Source organism: Syngnathus acus, chromosome 11 (genome assembly GCF_901709675.1).
Source record: "Syngnathus acus chromosome 11, fSynAcu1.2, whole genome shotgun sequence".
Classification (NCBI taxonomy): Eukaryota; Metazoa; Chordata; class Actinopteri; order Syngnathiformes; family Syngnathidae; genus Syngnathus; species Syngnathus acus.
In genome coordinates this window covers 4791860-4809235 of record NC_051096.1, presented here as the reverse complement: position 1 = coordinate 4809235, position 17376 = coordinate 4791860, and the positions used below count along the sequence as shown (strand labels likewise).

Sequence of the window (17376 nt, the reverse complement as noted above, 5' to 3'; positions counted from 1 at the left end):
TAGCTCACCGGCCAAGCAGATCCTGCTTGAACCGTACAAGAGCATCTTGCCATTACATAATCGGCTAGAACATTGCCCATGTGCCTTGCCAACTCTTAACACCGTCGCGCTACAAATAGCACATTCATAAACACACTCTTTAGGCAGTACGCTTTTTATTACACATCGATTGCGGAATCTGTCGTTGAGCTTTTAAAATCATGCAGTTTCACAAAACCCCAAGTCCTGTTACTATACGCAATAAGGAGAAAGCTCTATATTTTGGGAGGAATGTTGCACTGTTAAAGAGTAAATATTCAGTGAATTAACGTAATTGTGACGTCAGAGCTGGTCGCTGCGCATTGGCAATCAAGTTGACGTTGTGTAGCAACCGGAAACTGGTAAATTTATTTAAAAGAATAAAACGCCTAATGGTTGACGTTTGATTTACCAAACTACAATTTGAAAAAAGGAGCTAAAAAAATTGTGTGGCTACATTAGTTTGTAGTTCGTATTCAAATGATCACAATGTGCCTCCCATTCAATTTGTAATAAAAAAAGTAATACTAGGAGAAGCTTTTATTTTGATAACTCCACCGAGCTCGCTTCCTGTGTTAGCGCTAACCACATCCGTCGCTTGACGCAATCGAAGGAGAGGACTGGAGCGAGCTCGAGTGAGTGAGTGAGAGAGAGAGAGAGAGAGGCGTTCAAATTGAGTCTCTTTGGGTTTAAAACGCCGTATGGTTCAACCCAAATCGGTTCTGAGCATCACCGAAAAGTTAGCGGGTCGAAGCGTCGCTGAAAGCCGCAGTTCCAGCGGCCGGATCTCCGTGCGGCCTTGCCGTCTGGTTAAAGGGAGCCCGAAGCGGACGAGTAGTGTGACTGGGCTGGCTTGCTTCCTTCTGCTCATCGTGGTAAGTGGTGCATTCAAAGCGAAAGCTGGTTCCGTGGGCCCGGTTAGCCATCTGTGTCAAGTTAGCCAGGTTCGATTGGATTCCACTGCGGGATTTTTTCCCCCAGCGTCAACTAGATGCGGGGGGATTTTTTTTCTTTTAGTGGGGGAGGTTTGTTGTTGTTGTCAATCCGCACTACCGTCCATTAGATGGAGGCTGAGAGGACCCATATGAGAATGAAACAATGCTTTGTTGACACTGTTGCTATTAATGGATCTATTGGAGTAAACTATTTATAAAATACAATGCAAATGTATTAATTTCATTAAGAATTGCATGTCAAGTGTGAATTGGAAAAGGATCACTCTTATTAACACGAATTTTAGTCACTACTAATGCATGATGGATTAGTGGATTAAAAAGGGCAAAGCCAGCCTGCCATCAATTTTCTACAGACTAGTCTATAAAATAGCAACTGGGGCTTGGCAGTGTGGAAGAGCTGGAATACAAAATTAAGAACTCTAGACAGGAAGACCAGATCTTTGGTTTTCCAACTTCAGACCTGTAAGGTGGATGTCAATTATTATAACCTCAGGACAAAATCATCAATTAACCTAACATGCATCTTTTTGGAATGTGCAGTAAGAAATCATCCAAACTGTACACCGACAGATTCCGTTGCGAGGCAAACATGCTAACTACAATGCTCAGCTCTAAAACTATATATATATTTTTGTATTTTGATATAATTGGGTTGTACTTTTCTGGCCTCTTAGATTGCCCCTTCCAAAGAAATAATATAAGGTTAACGTTTTGTAATCCACACACAGTGTCTTTGTATTTTGAACTCTATGTATTTGGTGATTATGTCAACATCAAGTCTTTTTTTCCTAAGACCTAATTGTCACTGTTATGTACAACAAACATAGAACTAAAATGTTTGTCGGACTTGATTAGTGTTTGTGTAGCTGCAGTACGCTTAGAGAAGTGATCTTCTGCAATAATGGGAATCGAGTTGAGTAGTCTTGCATTAAATATTCATGTGATTCTGCAAACTTGCCACTCCTATAAACTGTGTTGTCACGGTGGATTTGTGTCTTGCCATAATATCAATATTGGGGGGAAAAAAATGCTCATAAAGTTGTGTGCTTATTTGTAAGTTTGGGAAACCCTCCATTCGTAATGTGAAGCGACTTAAATATTCAATTGATTAGTTTGTAGTGGTTAAAAGGTTGAAAGTGGAATATTATTTAAACAATTATCTTAAATAATCTTTTATCCCCTTTAACCGTCATTGTCATATTATGTAAGGCACTCCATTAAATCAGCCTTTATGTCACGTCGCAGCTTATGATATATTAGCTCCTGTCAAAGTATGTGTTGCGTTTGTGTACACACCCGTTATAAAAATCAAGACGCTTTGCCCGCTTACGTAACATACCCCTGATGTGAATTTTCAAGAAGCGACTTCGATGGATTTACGTGCTCACACATTTACGCCTCATTAGGTAACCTGAGCAGCAAGGAAGAGATTAAGACAACACACACTGACCACACGTAACATGCCATGTGTGGTGCTTCTCTTCAAGCAGGACACAACATTAGGTACACCTGTACACGCTATTCTTTTTTTAATTAGCATTTCCATTTAAGGCCATGTTACCCAGCCCTAATTTCATCACGCAGAGAAATTTTTCTAATATTTTGTTGCCCAGGCTGCTGCAGGTGGGCGGTATTTCCTGGTTCGCATGATCTATTTGGCTGTTCCTATGAACACCCTGGCGACAGTTTGTCTTTGTGCGATTGTTCCTTTGAATTTAGGTGAGTGTGGGCACACCTAGGTGTGGATCACCTCGCAGGAATGTTCCACGCCTGTACTCGGCGTGTCTGTCGTGTGCGCCGTGTCGGCTCGGCATGCATGCAGGTAGGCTCGTGGAATGTCAGGCACCTCCTCCTCCCTCCGGGCGTTGATGCTGTATGCCAGGAACGGTGTGTCTCACACATATGGGGGTGCGGCGCCTTATGACATGATTTCAGTTATCGGAATGATCGTTGGTTAACGGTCCCCCGTCGGTTGACCTCATTATTGGGACTTTATTGTTTTGTTGAACACCTTTTATGGTCCATAGTGTCATTAACAGTGACATATATTTGTAAATCTTCAAAGTTATGGCGATATTGAGCAGACGCTTTCCTGTATCACGAGAAATCAATCAGCCTTCTGTGCTGGCGTCACGAGAAACATAAAAAAAAAAAAGCAAAACGCTCTTATGACTGCCTTGAGCAATGACTGGAAAATGTCACGATCTTTCCCACAGTGTCTAATAGTGGTAATGAAGTCTACACACCAGGACACAGGAAATCAATTTAATGCCTTCGTGCAATATCCAATATTATTGAACAAGCAACTTGTTATGATAGCATCATAGCAGCCGGTTGGCACGTTCCAAAAAAAAAAAAAAACAAGAATGTCCAGGGAAGTTTTATTGTGCTGCCGCTTATTCTAAAAATAAAGTTAAACTATGCAAGTGTCACACATTATGACCTTAGGATTTTCTTTTTGTCCCATAGAGCACGACAAGATGGGACTAAAGTGAAACTTTTTGCCGTCGTCCCCTGAAGCCACTGCAGCAAGCAGCTACTGGCCTCCTTCTTCTTATCTTACCGGTGCCACACCTCAACTGACAGTCAAGGCCCACGTAAGACAAAATGGACGTCTGACGGAGGGACCAGAGGGTGACACGAGACTTCTCCTCCCCCCCCCCGCTTCCCGCCAACACCCCATCATGGCGGGCCTCAAACGTCACCATGATGGGAAGATCGCCGGGCTGTACGACCTGGACAAGACGCTGGGCCGCGGACATTTCGCCGTGGTCAAACTTGCTCGGCATGTCTTCACTGGGGAAAAGGTCTGCTTGTACACCTAATATTTTAATTTCTCCTGCTTGCTCCTTCTGACTGATTCCTTTGACTTTTCAGGTGGCGGTGAAAGTGATCGATAAGACCAAGCTGGACCAGATGGCGCGTGGCCACCTTTTCCAGGAGGTGCGCTGCATGAAACTGGTGCAGCACCCAAACGTGGTGCGCCTGTACGAGGTCATCGACACGGCCACCAAGCTCTACCTCATCCTGGAACTGGGGGACGGCGGCGACATGTTCGACTGCATCATGAAACACGAGGGAGGCCTCAGTGAGGAAGTGAGTCGGATTATGACTTCAATCAGCAATTGCGTCCGTGGGACTATGACAACAAAGTCTGTTTTGTCTACCCCGACCCCGTATTGCGCAACAACTACACAAAACCTTTAGGCCAAATGGGATCCGAGCCAAGCGACAAGTCATTCAACTTAATTGTGAATGCGACCTATGACTCATTTCCTTTTGTCATAATGATCATCCTTTGTGTCTCCCCCTCCCCACGCAGGTGTCCAAGTGTTACTTCGCCCAGATCGTGCACGCCATCTCCTACTGCCACCGGCTGCACGTGGTGCACCGTGACCTGAAACCCGAGAACGTGGTGTTCTTCGAAAAGCAGGGCGTCGTCAAGCTCACCGACTTCGGCTTCAGCAACAGGTTTCAGCCGGGGAAGAAGCTCAACACCTCTTGCGGCTCGCTGGCCTACTCCGCCCCCGAAATCCTGCTCGGGGACGAGTACGACGCTCCCGCCGTCGGTGAGTTGGAATCAAATACAGTGAACCTTTGTTTGGTTCTTTTACGGTCGTCAGAGACTGAATGTATGACTTGCACACTCATGCTGATATCAACACTCACACACTTTGGCTATTAAATAAAAGCGGAGGTGTGTCTCTGCAAATCTCCACCACACTGACAGTTTTATCAGCAGGCTGATAAGGAGCTCAAGGTTCACATTGCCTCAAAGTGTCCCAGGCTAAATTATGTCCGAAATTTGAATGGATTGACGCATACACATTTGAATGTATACCAAAGGACCAAGGTTGAAATTGTGCTGGAGCACAATTGGACACACAAGACAAATGTCAAAATGTTAGAAGAGCATAAAAAAATAATATTTCAGTGGAGGATTTAAGAAGAAAATGCCTTCTGGCTTTTAACGCCAGTGCACAAAATGGAGAAGCTTTTTTTTTTCTTTTCTCACTACGTGGATTAGCGGCGCTATTTTCTGCTCCTCGCCTCTCTTATTTTGTGCCAAGCAGATGAGTGTTCTCCAAATCTCCAGAGTGAAATAATGACATCCTGTTGTTGGACAATATCAGCTGGACGTGAGGTCACATGACCCATTGTGTCGGCTGTGGGTTGTTTTGTGCGCTAGTGCTGCGTCTGTGCATTTTGTCATTAAGCGCGATGCGGTTTTTAGTCACAGGGAACAATGACATAATAATTATAAGCACAACTCGTGTGTTCAAGGCTTCAAGATAACCCGGCTGCAGTCTGCCACGTGGCCCCGAGCCCACTTTATAACAGAGATAACAAAACCGTCCTCGCTTTTAGCTGGCCCTGTTTAGAAAAAAATAAAGAGGCTGGTTGTGTCTGATGAAAAACTGCTTATCATTTAAAGACACCACACAATGTTAAGTAAATATCACTTTAAAATTTCTGGCCACCTATTTGCCTTTCTGATGTTATGCGAAGTGTCGGCTCCCCCCTCTTTTTTTTTTTTAACATCCACCAAATGTCGGGTTAAATATAGACTTCTTCTTTCCACCCCACCAAGCACAAGCTGCACAAACACAAAAAAAAAAACCACACCTAATAACCGGTTTATTGGTGCAAATGCATAATTCATGAAATATCTGTGCGATTCCGTATGTTAGCGCATTTTAATAGCAACCAAAACTGCTACATGAATATTTAGCTTCTTTAAAGACAATCATACTTTTAATATACCGTACTCATTGTGCTAAACGGGAAGGTCGGTTTATTGTGTCGCCCGACGATGTGTTGTCAGCCATCTGGTTTTGTAAATAAAGTTACTGAGGAAGGAAGTTGAACGCACCGCTGACGCAAGTAATGAGGGAGACGGCCACGGTTGCTAGGAGACGTCGGCAGGAGGTAAGATGGTGACTGAGAGCAGCTTGAGACGCCCCAAAGCACAAAAACTTACTGGAAGAAATGTATCCCCCAGTGATTCATTATGACTTTGCAATTGTTTTTGTTTTTTTTCCCCAATCTAAATCTTTTTAATTCCTTCCTCAGTAAAAGTGAAGCAAACCCTGTTGAAAGTCTGCACGGTAGTTTTACTCCATCTAAGTGTGTCAAAGGACCACCAAGCCCCGCAGCAAGCAAAGTTTTTTTTTTCCCCCCCCCCTCCTCAAAAATGGCGAAAAGAAGCGTAGCATGAAATTAGCACTTGTATGACGCTGTGCTGAGATGCACACGTTAACCCACTTTCCGCAATATTGCACGCACGCATGTCAGGGAGGGCACGAGTGCCCCCGAGGGCCACGGGAGTCACGTCCTCAGTTTGACAGATGCGCATATTTCCGACCTCCACACTGGATGAATCTGCTTCATGCTTCATTTGAACCAATGTTTGTTTTTCTATTTAGGTCAAAATGGCCGTCGAAATTCAATCAAACTGGATTTTTATTTTGAGTTCTCATTTCTGTGCTTTTGATTGCGAGATATTTCATTTTCTCACACTCCAGCTGAAGGATGGCAAACATTTTGCCAATTTTAGACCGAACCAAATCGATACCGCTTGATGGAAAAAGTCGTGTTTATGTCTGCTCTTTAACGCCTCGCTGTCACCTCCCCTGCAGATATCTGGAGTCTCGGCGTGATTCTTTTCATGCTGGTCTGCGGTCAGCCGCCCTTCCAGGAGGCCAATGACAGCGAGACGCTCACCATGATCATGGATTGCAAATACACAGTGCCCCCGCACATCTCCGAAGCTTGCCGAGAGTGAGTCGATGCGCACGCGCACACACAAACACCAGCTCGCAAATGCTCACACGCAGATGGACGAGCCTGCTCGGCAGGAGCTACATATTTCATATCCGCCAATGTGTGAAGACGCGAGTGGAGGCTTCTCCTCCCCCTTGCTCGCACTCGTTTTAACACTGCTCTTTTATTGTGTGCTGGACAGTTTGAATTGCTCTAGATATAATAATTTTATTTGCGTTATATTGATTATTTGTATTATATTTTTTTAACAAATTTTTTTCAATCCAAAAATGGGGAAAATGTGTCAAAGTTCTCGAATTAATGAAATAAATTCTCTTTTCAGTCTCATCGGCCACATGCTGCAGCGAGACCCCAAGAAGCGAGCGACTCTGGAGGAGATAGAGAACCACCCGTGGCTCCAAGGCGTGGACCCGTCGCCGGCCACCAAGCTGTCCACTCCGCTGGTGTCCCACCGTAGTTTGCTGGAAGAAGAACACGGCTCCATCATCCAGCGTATGGTTCTGGGGAGCATTGCCGACCGAGACGCCATAACAGAGTACGTGCCAATGTTTGCTCCTCTGAAATTTCAGGACAAACCTAAATTGCATTTTAGAGATTTTCATGCAGCGCCTCGCTCTTGTCAGGGCTCTGGAGTCGAATCAGTACAACCACATCACGGCGACTTACTACCTGCTGGCTGAAAGGATGCTGAGGGAACGGCAAGAAAAGGAGCAGCATAGCCAGACGCGATCGCCCAGCCCCAGCAAGGCTCAGTTCAGGTACAAAAATGCATCTAAAAATAACCTTGAGAACGTGTCAAACATAAATTACACTCCTCGCAAAAAAAAAAAAAAAAAAGCGCATCCAAGTCGTAAACACACCCTCCTTGAGTCAAGGCCGCCTTTTGTGGCGCTGTCTACATTTAATCTGCAACAGATGAACTCGACAGCATAGCGACAGATGGCCTCCTGAAGAAAAAAAACAAAACGCACACACACATCCAAATAACACTGATTATAATGAACATTTAAAAACACACAATCATTTTTAGTTATAAGGAAGTTGTGATTTTTACATACAAGAAAATAACATATGGCTGTTAAGTGATTTTTTTTTTAATGACGTGAATAAAGTGCTGACGACAACACGCAATGAAAAGGCGACTATCGCAAGCCGTTAATAAGAAATGAGATTTTCGCGCTGTTTTGTTAGCCGATTAATGCTTAAATACAGTTTAGTTTTATAAATGGAAACTAACGATGACTATAAAATACACAAAAACTCTCCTTTTGTAGCAAGCAGTTAACCCCAGATAATAAATAGTACGAACTCCTACTTACGAGGCGTTTCACATAATAAGAAAGTGAGCTTTGTAGCACTTTTTTTAGCAGTAAAGAGGCTAATTCTAAAATGCACTTTAGTTTTATTGTAGCGAACTAACACAACCGTTCTAAATCTTCTTTACGGCTAGCAGTTCACAAATAAAACGTGATTATGTCGACGTGGTTGTAAAAAGGGCGCCGAAAAATTTAAAACAATCTTCTGAGATGTTGCTTGACTTCATGCGTAACACTTGTCTGCATGTAAATTCACAGGCAGTCTTGGCCCACCCGAGTGGATGTCCACCAGGATGTCAGCAATGGTTTGGGGGGTCCGGCGATGTCACATCCCGGGGGGCCCCAGTCTCCCGCCCGCAGCGCAGAAAGCCTCCATAAAGGCCCCCGGCCCAAAACTGCACTGCCGGACCTCAGTCAGAGGCAGGACAACCGGCAGTCAGTCGGTGGGAACCAGGACAAGGGGCTCCGGCCTCTCTCTAAGCCCCAGTCCAACCCGCTCAGACTGAGCTCCATAAGCTCAGGGGGGTCTTGTAAAAGTCGCAGTCTCAGCCTTTTTAGCGTGGAGGAGGATGAGGAGGAAGAGGGGGAGGACAGTTGTTCCCCTTCTGCTGCTCCCGCTCAAGTGGTGCTCCGCTCCAAAGCCTCGTCGTCCCTCGCCTCGTCCCGTAATCGCTTGACGTCCCGCTTGAGCGCGCCGGTTCTCAACCAGATCCACGAAGATGAGAAAGGAGAGGACGAGGCGGAGGAGGAAGAGGAGGGGGAATTAAAAGGGCTTGGCCTGACCAAGCCCAGCCTGAGCCTCAATCTGAACTCTAGAACAGCCTCGCCCGTCACCACCCAGACGCCCTCCTCGGTGACGAGCGACGACAATACGGAGAGTCGGCAGCCGCCGGACGCGGCAATCGGCACTGAGGACGGTGAGAAAAGGGAGTCGGCCCAGGACTGCCCCTCTCACTGTACCAGCCCCGGATCCGTTTTGGGCCAAAGCAAGAACTCAGCCAAAGCTTCCAGCGGCCTGGTGGAAAGCCTCAAGTTGATGAGCTTATGCTTCAGCTCACAGTTTCACAACCTGAAGGGCGGTGCAGGTGGGGGGACGCCGGGCAACGGCCCGGCAGGCATCGGCGGGGACTCTCAGGAGCGCCCCGTGTGGCGTATGTGTGTGGGCGGCTCCACCGGGAGCCTGGACAAGGTCTCGCTTCTGGGGGGGCCGTCGCCCCGGGGGAACCTGTACCAGCAGCCGCCCCCTTTGGGGGACGTGCTGGCAGACCCCTTGCTGGAGGGGTCTTGCTCGGGGACCCTGATGCTGGGGGAGCTGGACCTGGCCCGCGAGACCCACAGGAACATGAAGAACCGTGCCCTGCAGATGCCTCTGAGCGACAAGACTCTGTCGGTCAACATCCACCGCAGCCCTAAGGAGGGTCTGCTGTGCACCCCCACCCCTCACAGCTGCTGCCAGGTCATTTAAGGGGCGGCTTAGGGTTCCACACACTCCTGCACTCATCGTCTTTTCATTCAGGCCACGTCGAGCTTTTTATTCCATCTCCGTCACAAATGCCATTTATGCCGACTTCGTTTTGAGATGTGGCCTGTTTAAAAAAAAAAAAAAAAAAAGAGGCTTTAAGTGCACTCATGTTACGCGCACAAGGTTTGCACGCAATCATGTAAAATTTGTAAACACACAAACACACTGACTACACTTGCTGTTCGAAGGAACACCCGAGCGGTTTTCATCTCATTACGTTTTGTTGCACTGTGCTGGTTTTTATTGACTTATTTTTAAATTATTATTTTTTTAACTGTGGTGTTTTTTTTTTTGTGTTGATTGAAAAAGAAAACAAAAAAGACGACTGAAAGCGTGCTTTCATGAAACTGGGGACGAATGAAAGAGTCAAGTAAGCTGTTGGTGCGCAGTTTTTTTTTTGTACTCCATCACTTTTATTTTTCTATCTGGAGTGTCTGCTCAGAAATAATCCAAAAAAAAAAAAAAAGACAAGAGCCTGCACGACCCAATGTGGCGTGTGCAGCGGACTTTTGATGTACATATGTGAATACAACTCTGAAGCACTTCATCTCAGTGTTGACGTATCGCCGTAGAAAGCACCATTACTCCTCTTTTCCTGCTGGATTATTGAAACACCCACAACTTGAAAAATGACTCAGACTGAAAAAAAAAACATTACACACATGTACATACACGTACGTACGTACACCAAAATGGCAGCTCTTTATCTTAACGTTGAAAAGGGAATTAAGCGGGCGCATCCAGATGTTTTACCGGAATCATGGTAGCCGCTGTTGTAGCGTCATTCCAAAAACAACCCAGGACAGGAGGGGATTTTCTCCATGACAACAGTGCCTCCCTGACCCACATCAAGCATCGCTGTGTTCATTTGGACGTGTGACTCACCCCTGGTGGAATATTTATCTTGACAGTGCATGTGTCCTTGCTGTAGCAACCTTCAGTCCACCTGTGTGTGTATATAAATATATATACACAGCTGTACTACCTGAGGGATGAACAAACAGTCATTTTTTACTGTAGCCACACAGCGACACCAGCGACTGCAAAATGTACAACAATAATGGATGTGCCATATGTCTTGAGCATATTGTACTGTATGTATATGATAGAGGTATATTAGAATAAACTGATGTGAATGAAAGGGTGTTGATGTGTGACAAAAACTTTTTATTTGCCTTGTAAAAACTTGCATTGGATTAATATTTGAATGTTAATCTGATTTTTTTTAAACACTGCCCTTCCGCTTTCACTAATAAGTGAGTTGTAATCTCGACAACATCTGGACTAGTATTCCACAAAGAAGGGGATCAGACTATCGGATGAGGAGCTCGAGGAAGTGTTATCATGATGCAACGACACACAAACACCGTGTAATCCACGCGGGATCAAACACACACGAGGTCAAAGCGTGACTTTAAAATTTGAATGAAGCGTGTCACATGCACACCCAACCGCATATTAATGCAATCTGCTCCAGCGGGGATTTTCTTTTCCCATGTTTAAATTAAGAAAAGGCATATCATTCATATCAAAATAAAAATTGCGCTTTTTAATCGGATTCAGCACTTCTGATTCATTAGTGGGACAACGCCCACTTCCAAGATGGCTGCTCCCGTGGAACCCTGCAGACTTCCCCTCCTGCAAAAACGTCGCAGAAAGAAGTTCAGAAAATGAGAGAAGACTCTGACAGTAAGTCGTGCTGGTGCATCTGCATGTAGTAAATGCTATTTATCATGAGTCCTGAAATATTGATTGATTGGACACCGAGCTATAAATGACTCTCTTGCAAGATGACAAAAGTGGATTTAGCCCACTTTAGTTGTAGAATCAAAGTCCTGAGGGGAAAACAGCAACTTTGTTACTGCTCCACAATGCAACATGTGTCTTACATACCATAGCAGCCTATATTGTTCCACTTGGCTGGGAACATGAGCACGTGACAGATGATCTGCTTGTGCTGGGTCAGCGTGCACCGACAGTGTTACACTTAATACTATCACACTTCTGAAATGTGCACCAATCACCAAGTATTTTTAACTGCTCCATTTTATAACAAAACCATATATGTAAATATGCATGTGTGTGTCCCTAATGTGTTCAGTGAGTGGTGTCATGCCGTGTCACCTGTCTGGCCTTCCGAGGCTCCCCAGCTGGCCCCTTACGTCTCACAGCCGACCCCCCTCCTCCCTGCCAGCTGTCTTCACTTTATTTTTAGTTTTAGCCCATTTGCCTTGCAGCTGCATTGGAACTTTTAACTTCATTATTTGGTTAACCCTAGCAACCTATTTAAAAATAAAGTGCAGGCCAGCTTGGCAGGAACACCATGGCTACCCACTGCATTATATTTATTTGCAAATGGCCAAGAGGATAGGATAGATTGTGTTGTTTGGGGGAAAAAAAGCAAAGTGAATAGGCATTTAGTGTTATCGTTTGTAAAGCAGCACACAATGCTGCTGATTACTACGGAGGAAGTCAAAGCCGGTTGGTGATGGGCTTGTGTTAATGGCGCCTTTCACAGGATGCGAGCTTCTGTCACTTCACTCATTTTGTGGTAATGGAATGATTGTGTGTTCCCATGGGAGTGTGTGTGGGTGTCATGGAGTGACAAGCGTGCAGGCTCTGGAAATCATGCATGTTCTGCATGTGCACTGAAGGATGAAAAATACTCAGATGATCCGTTTGGATCTTTACAGTAATGCAAAAAATGTTTTGTTGACATGTTTCATATTTATGAAATTGAATTAACCCCTGAAAACCATCATGTTAAGTTTAATGATAAAATAGATACATTTTAAAAAAAAAGTTTTTAGTCATATAAGATTTGTAAAAGTCACAGAAATAGCACACAGTAATATTAAAATATTTTTTCTTTTGAAAATGTAATTGATGAGCATGTAAAAATCAATATGTCTTTTTATTTCTTTCCCGTCTTTTTTACACTTGCACCGCATACCGTTCTTGTCAGCGCTCACTTTCGTAAGGGCCAAATTGATGGTGGGCGGATGTTTTGTATTGCTCTGTCGCCCTCTCGCGGTAAATGTCTGAAACACATGCTTAAACCATTACGAATATTCTAAATCTAAATATTAAAATATTAAGATATTAAAATAATATTAAAATAGTATTACAATAATATTAAAATATTAAGATATTAAAATAATATTAAGATATTAAAATAAAATATTAAAATAAAAATTATAAACCGTAAACTAGTACACTTTGTACCGCAAACGTCGTTCTTCTCAGCACTCACTTTAAGAGCCATGCTGTGGGGAAAAAATACACCACCATCAATTCACATGGTCCAGTGCCTTACATGTATGTGTATTTTTTCCCCGCAGAGCAGGGCGTCTGCATGGAGCAACAACCTATCATTACCGTGTTCGAGCACAGCGTTACTTCCTGGAGCTTGGCAGTCCAACAGACTTGGTCTCCGTGACTACATTGTTGCCAGGAGACGCTCCAAGTGCACTGCCGTTGATGTCTGTGCATTGACACAAACTGGCAGATGCAGATGGGGCCTTCACTCACAAGCCAGACCATGAAAAAAAAAAATCTCCAGTGTCATTTAGAATGGCAATAATAACATTCAGTTGTAATCATTTTCTAATGTGTTGACCCTAAATGGTGTCACCTAAACACCTCTGTGTTGGATGCAGTTCCCCTTAAGTGTACCCAGACGAACCTGGCTGCATCCACGTGAGGACAGCTAAAATAGCCTCTGAGAGTGGGAGTGCTGTCAGATGTTCAGTTCAACACGGCTCAAGCCTCTGCACATAAACGTTTGTATGAACCTAACTAGTCATATCCTTCCCCCTAAAAAAATAATGCATACATACAATTTTTAAAATTCCAAAAAATCATTTATTAACAGTCACATGAAGTTATGAAAGCAGACACAAATTTCCTTGCAAATAGCTTTTAAATTCACATCTCTTGTGTTGTTTATGAGATTATGTACGTATATATTGTTGATAAAATTACATGATATATTTGAGTACATTTGAGCTGCAGGTAGGAAACCACATTTTTTCATTTTAAAAAGTTTGTTAAACACATGAAATAAGAACACACCAAAAAAAAATCAAGCTACAAACATGAATTCCTACTTGGCTAACCATTTAATGTTCCCTTGTGTTCCAATGGAAGACAGTGGAACAATATGAGGTGATGTCTGAAATGTTCCAGGACTGGTGGCTGTGATTTACCCCTTTAATGTGCAAAGTGAACAGTATAATACTTTGGGGCATTTTTCTTTTTTACAAAAACCTTTACTAACAGGGGTGTGTAGACTTTTTATATATCGCCACTGTACATCTTTTGTGACTCCTGTCCTGGAGTTTTTCTGACACACCTCATATACTGCTGCACATTTTAGGCAACAGATTGTGTGTGTGTGTGTACTTTTTTTTTGTAGAATTCCAACCTCCTAAAAAAAAAAACCCAGCAACTTCTAGAGGATCATGGACTGTGTAACAAACCAGTTGAGGCAGTGTGCTGTGCTGACACCTACTGGTTAGGTTAGGAGAGGATTCCTAGAACCAACACACACATACACACACACACACAGGCGAGCAGTTGCCCTTTGTCCTATTTACTTTTTCCCTCGTATCTGCCAGAACATTCTGTATAGATCCGTGCTCCGAACAAGATGTCCACTTGGGAGAATTGTCTTTCCACATCCAGATAAGAGTTGCCCCACATCTTTTCCCAAAGGCACGTGATCGCATTATTCACACCAGCTTTTTGACGCAATCCTCGGAGGCCAAGGGAGAGTTTATCCCGAGTGGCAGACGAGCGTCTCCGGTCGGTAAAGTGCGTGAAAGAGAAACTTAAATGGTTTAGTGGTCCCTGTTTAGTGGTGAGGTTTATAAAAAAAAAAAAAAAAAAATGTCATGGTTTCAGGTCAAAGTCTGAGCTGGTTCTGGAGAGGATGCTGTGGACTGTTTGGTTGAAGTCTTCAGGCTGATCGGCAAAAACGTAATGGCCCGCTCCTCGAATGACCTGTCAAATATAAGAAAGCAGATTAGAAATACTTCCATCACATTCTTTCTATGTGCGAAATGTACGAAAAGCTCTTACCGTGATTCCAACCTCCGGCCTGGTTTTCTTGAAGGCATATCCTGAGGCGCTGTCGATGCTTGATCGCGAGCCGTAAATAAAAGAAATGGGAATTCCCGCCTGAACTTGTCCGATGCGCTCCAACATGGGCCGCTTCGCCCAGCCGTACGGGATGGTCATGTTCTTGAACGCTGTTTCGCCGCTAAAACAGGAACGTGCATGTCTTCACTGGGTTGGTTGGACAAAGTGGATTCCATCGTTGTGTAAAGTGGCCTACCTGGGAGTCTGAGCATTGAGATGGTAGATGTAGTTGGACACGGTGTTGTCATCAAAAATGGAGGAGTACTTCTGCTTGAAGTCAGATCTGATTGTTTGGACCAGCGTCGGACCTGAGGGGAGGAATGAAAACATTACAAGCCTGTCAACACTGATCTGCTGTGTGTACTGTACCAACCTAAAGGCCCGGCTAGCCTGAGGCCAGCTAGCGGGTTGAAGGGGCTCATGACGGCCCCCATGGCTCTGATCCACACTGGGATGGAGTTATGGTGCGGGTTCTCAGGACGGGCGGGGAACCCCCATGGCTCTACCAGCAGCAAATGTTTTACCCTACACACACACAGCAAATCTTTAGTGAGCACAATAAATTGGTGACCTGTGACCTGGTGATGTATTGTGCTGGTCTACCTGTTTGGGTATCTGAGAGTATAGGCAGCAGATAAATATCCTCCCAGGTTGTGTCCCAGCAGCAGCATTTCCTGCAGGCCCAGCTTCTCCCTCCATTCCTCCAGCGCGTCCACAAACTGCTCCTCGGCCCCCTCGGGCTCACCGCTGAACAGCGGCCGGCTGCTTCGGCCGAAGCCCAGCAAGTCCACGGCGTAGACGGCACCGCCGCTGGAGAGTGAGTCCAGATTTTGAGTCCACAGGGCCACGCCGCCGCCAAAGCCGTGCAGCAAAACCAGAGGAGGCCTGGACTGTGGAATGGAGGGTGGCTGGAAGGCGATGGTCCACAGGTAGTTTCCGTTGGAGATGCGGACATGCTGTCTGGAGAAAGGCTGCTTGACACCTACAGTGTTAAGGATCAAGGTAAGAAATATATGGATCAAAGGTTTGTTGAACACAAAAATCATCTTTTCACATCTCTTACTTTTCAGCATTTTCTCCTCTGCATCTTTAAGCTGAGTGAGGGAAGTGGGGCACCATGATGGCAGCCAACTTAATAACCAGGAGCTGCAGACGAAAAATGAAATGGGTGGATGTTTTTTTCTTTTTTTAAAAAGCAAATCCTATATATGGCCGGTGACCTTCGATTGAACTTTGACCATGACATTTTCCTTATCATTGCTGACATGCAGTCTGGGACTTCCCTGACAATCCATTCTAGCAGAATTTGACAACATGTTCTAAATGAAACTACTCGACTGTTTTACAAATATCAAAAAAATACATTCAGTACTAAAATTCGACATTCTTAGAACCGACAGGCAGTCAAGAAGGGGAGTTTAAAAGAGGTGTTTCGACAGAACATCCAGCAAGACTAGCTAAACTACACGCCGAATAAACAATCAGATAGCAAAACCTTTCAGAAATAAAATATTCACAGTCAAGTCCGCACAAAGTAAGAGAAATTCTCAAAAAATAACTATTTGGCATAGAAGTTTGGTGCACTTTCCCAAACAGACGAATGGCGATTGACAGTAGCTACCCGGGCGTGTTGTCAACTCGTTCAAGAAAATAACGGAGCAATGTTGAGATCGCATCGTAAGACACACTAGTGGATTTTAGGAGGTTAAAATGTTCAAAACCATAATCGTACCTCTGTTCCTTGGCAGGTGGATCCCACTCCGCCATACTAAACATGTTTAACGGTGGTCCTACGACCGAGTAGGAGAAATGTCAGAATTTATCATGTTGCGTTCAAGTACACTCCGCGTAAATAGACTTAACTGGAAGTGAGGATTACGCCCCACGAACACAAACGGAAGGATAACATGATACAAGAGGATGATTTTCCACAAGTCGAAATGTATCTTAATATTATTGTAGATGTTTAGCTAGATTAGAATTTTAAGTAGAGCAGTGTAATTTTCTGCCGGTCTGCCTACTTTAACGCAACGTTCAGACGTGTGGCCGAATGTCATTGAACACAACAGTACTTGTTGAAAACAAAGCCAATTTGTTGACGTCGCTATTCGAGTTAGTGGTCACATGTTTGATTAAATAAATGACAACTGTATTCAAACCATTTTCCTTCAAATGACGCCCTCAAAGAGGTACGTAAACATTGCGACAATTACAAAGAAACAATGACAGAATAATTGCTGAAAAGTAAAAAAAAAAAAAAAAAAAGAGCAAAATGGCATCCATAACAAACTGTGACTTCTTATGGAATCGAAGCCATTGCAATTTCCAATCAGATTGAATTAATGTTTTAATCGGAAGTTATTTATAGCAACGTGCACGCTTGAGGGACAATTATTAGCAATCCTCCAACTTTGAACCATTTGGCCCATCAAGGTTTTAATGTTGCATGAGCCACTGACGAGTACTTTGCATTAATTCCCTTTATGTGTGTTTATTTTTATTAACTATTATTTTGCCTGAGTAATGTGAGCTTTCTGTAGCCTGCCTGTTTAATCAGGTGTATAGGTTGAAGGCCACAAGTCTGTTTCCACGCGAAAGTATGTCAGTGGTTTAAGATATTAGATTTTTTTTTTTTTTT

The 17376-nt window shown here is 44.1% G+C and overlaps 2 protein-coding genes across 3 annotated transcripts; one reads left to right on the top strand and one right to left on the bottom strand.

Annotated features, from left to right (window-relative positions):
* Window positions 1–586: 586 nt before the first annotated feature.
* On the top strand, window positions 587–10737 carry snrka (SNF related kinase a). Of its 2 annotated transcripts, XM_037264707.1 has the most exons (9): window positions 587–893; window positions 2381–2796; window positions 3444–3781; window positions 3852–4070; window positions 4297–4543; window positions 6614–6755; window positions 7081–7293; window positions 7382–7516; window positions 8333–10737. In XM_037264707.1, exons 3-9 carry the CDS (start codon window positions 3659–3661, stop codon window positions 9537–9539), a joined length of 2286 nt encoding a protein of 761 aa, XP_037120602.1. In that variant the 5' UTR covers window positions 587–893; window positions 2381–2796; window positions 3444–3658; the 3' UTR covers window positions 9540–10737. The 2 variants fall into 2 exon arrangements, with proteins under 2 accessions (XP_037120602.1, XP_037120601.1); XM_037264706.1 differs by lacking the exon at window positions 2381–2796.
* Window positions 10738–13852: 3115 nt separating this feature from the next.
* Window positions 13853–16585, bottom strand: LOC119130636 (1-acylglycerol-3-phosphate O-acyltransferase ABHD5-like). The gene is made up of 7 exons (XM_037264498.1): window positions 16471–16585; window positions 15802–15884; window positions 15342–15720; window positions 15112–15263; window positions 14935–15046; window positions 14679–14859; window positions 13853–14600 (listed from the first exon to the last, which is right to left on the bottom strand). The coding sequence occupies exons 1-7, from the start codon at window positions 16512–16514 to the stop codon at window positions 14490–14492; spliced, it is 1062 nt and encodes a 353-aa protein (XP_037120393.1). The 5' UTR covers window positions 16515–16585; the 3' UTR covers window positions 13853–14489.
* Window positions 16586–17376: the final 791 nt, after the last annotated feature.

Excerpts from the sequence above, each read along its gene's own strand:
- LOC119130636 (XM_037264498.1), bottom strand. The coding sequence starts at position 16,514 with ATGTTTAGTATGGCGGAGTGGGATCCACCTGCCAAGGAACAGAG. Across the intron at positions 14,860-14,934 it reads CTCAATGCTCAGACTCCCAG|CGGCGAAACAGCGTTCAAGA; the intron begins GTAGGCCACTTT and ends TTCCTGTTTTAG. Across the intron at positions 14,601-14,678 it reads GGCCGGAGGTTGGAATCACG|GTCATTCGAGGAGCGGGCCA; the intron begins GTAAGAGCTTTT and ends TATATTTGACAG.
- snrka (XM_037264706.1), top strand. The coding sequence starts at position 3,659 with ATGGCGGGCCTCAAACGTCACCATGATGGGAAGATCGCCGGGCTGTAC. Across the intron at positions 4,544-6,613 it reads GTACGACGCTCCCGCCGTCG|ATATCTGGAGTCTCGGCGTG; the intron begins GTGAGTTGGAAT and ends CCTCCCCTGCAG. Across the intron at positions 7,517-8,332 it reads CCCAGCAAGGCTCAGTTCAG|GCAGTCTTGGCCCACCCGAG; the intron begins GTACAAAAATGC and ends GTAAATTCACAG.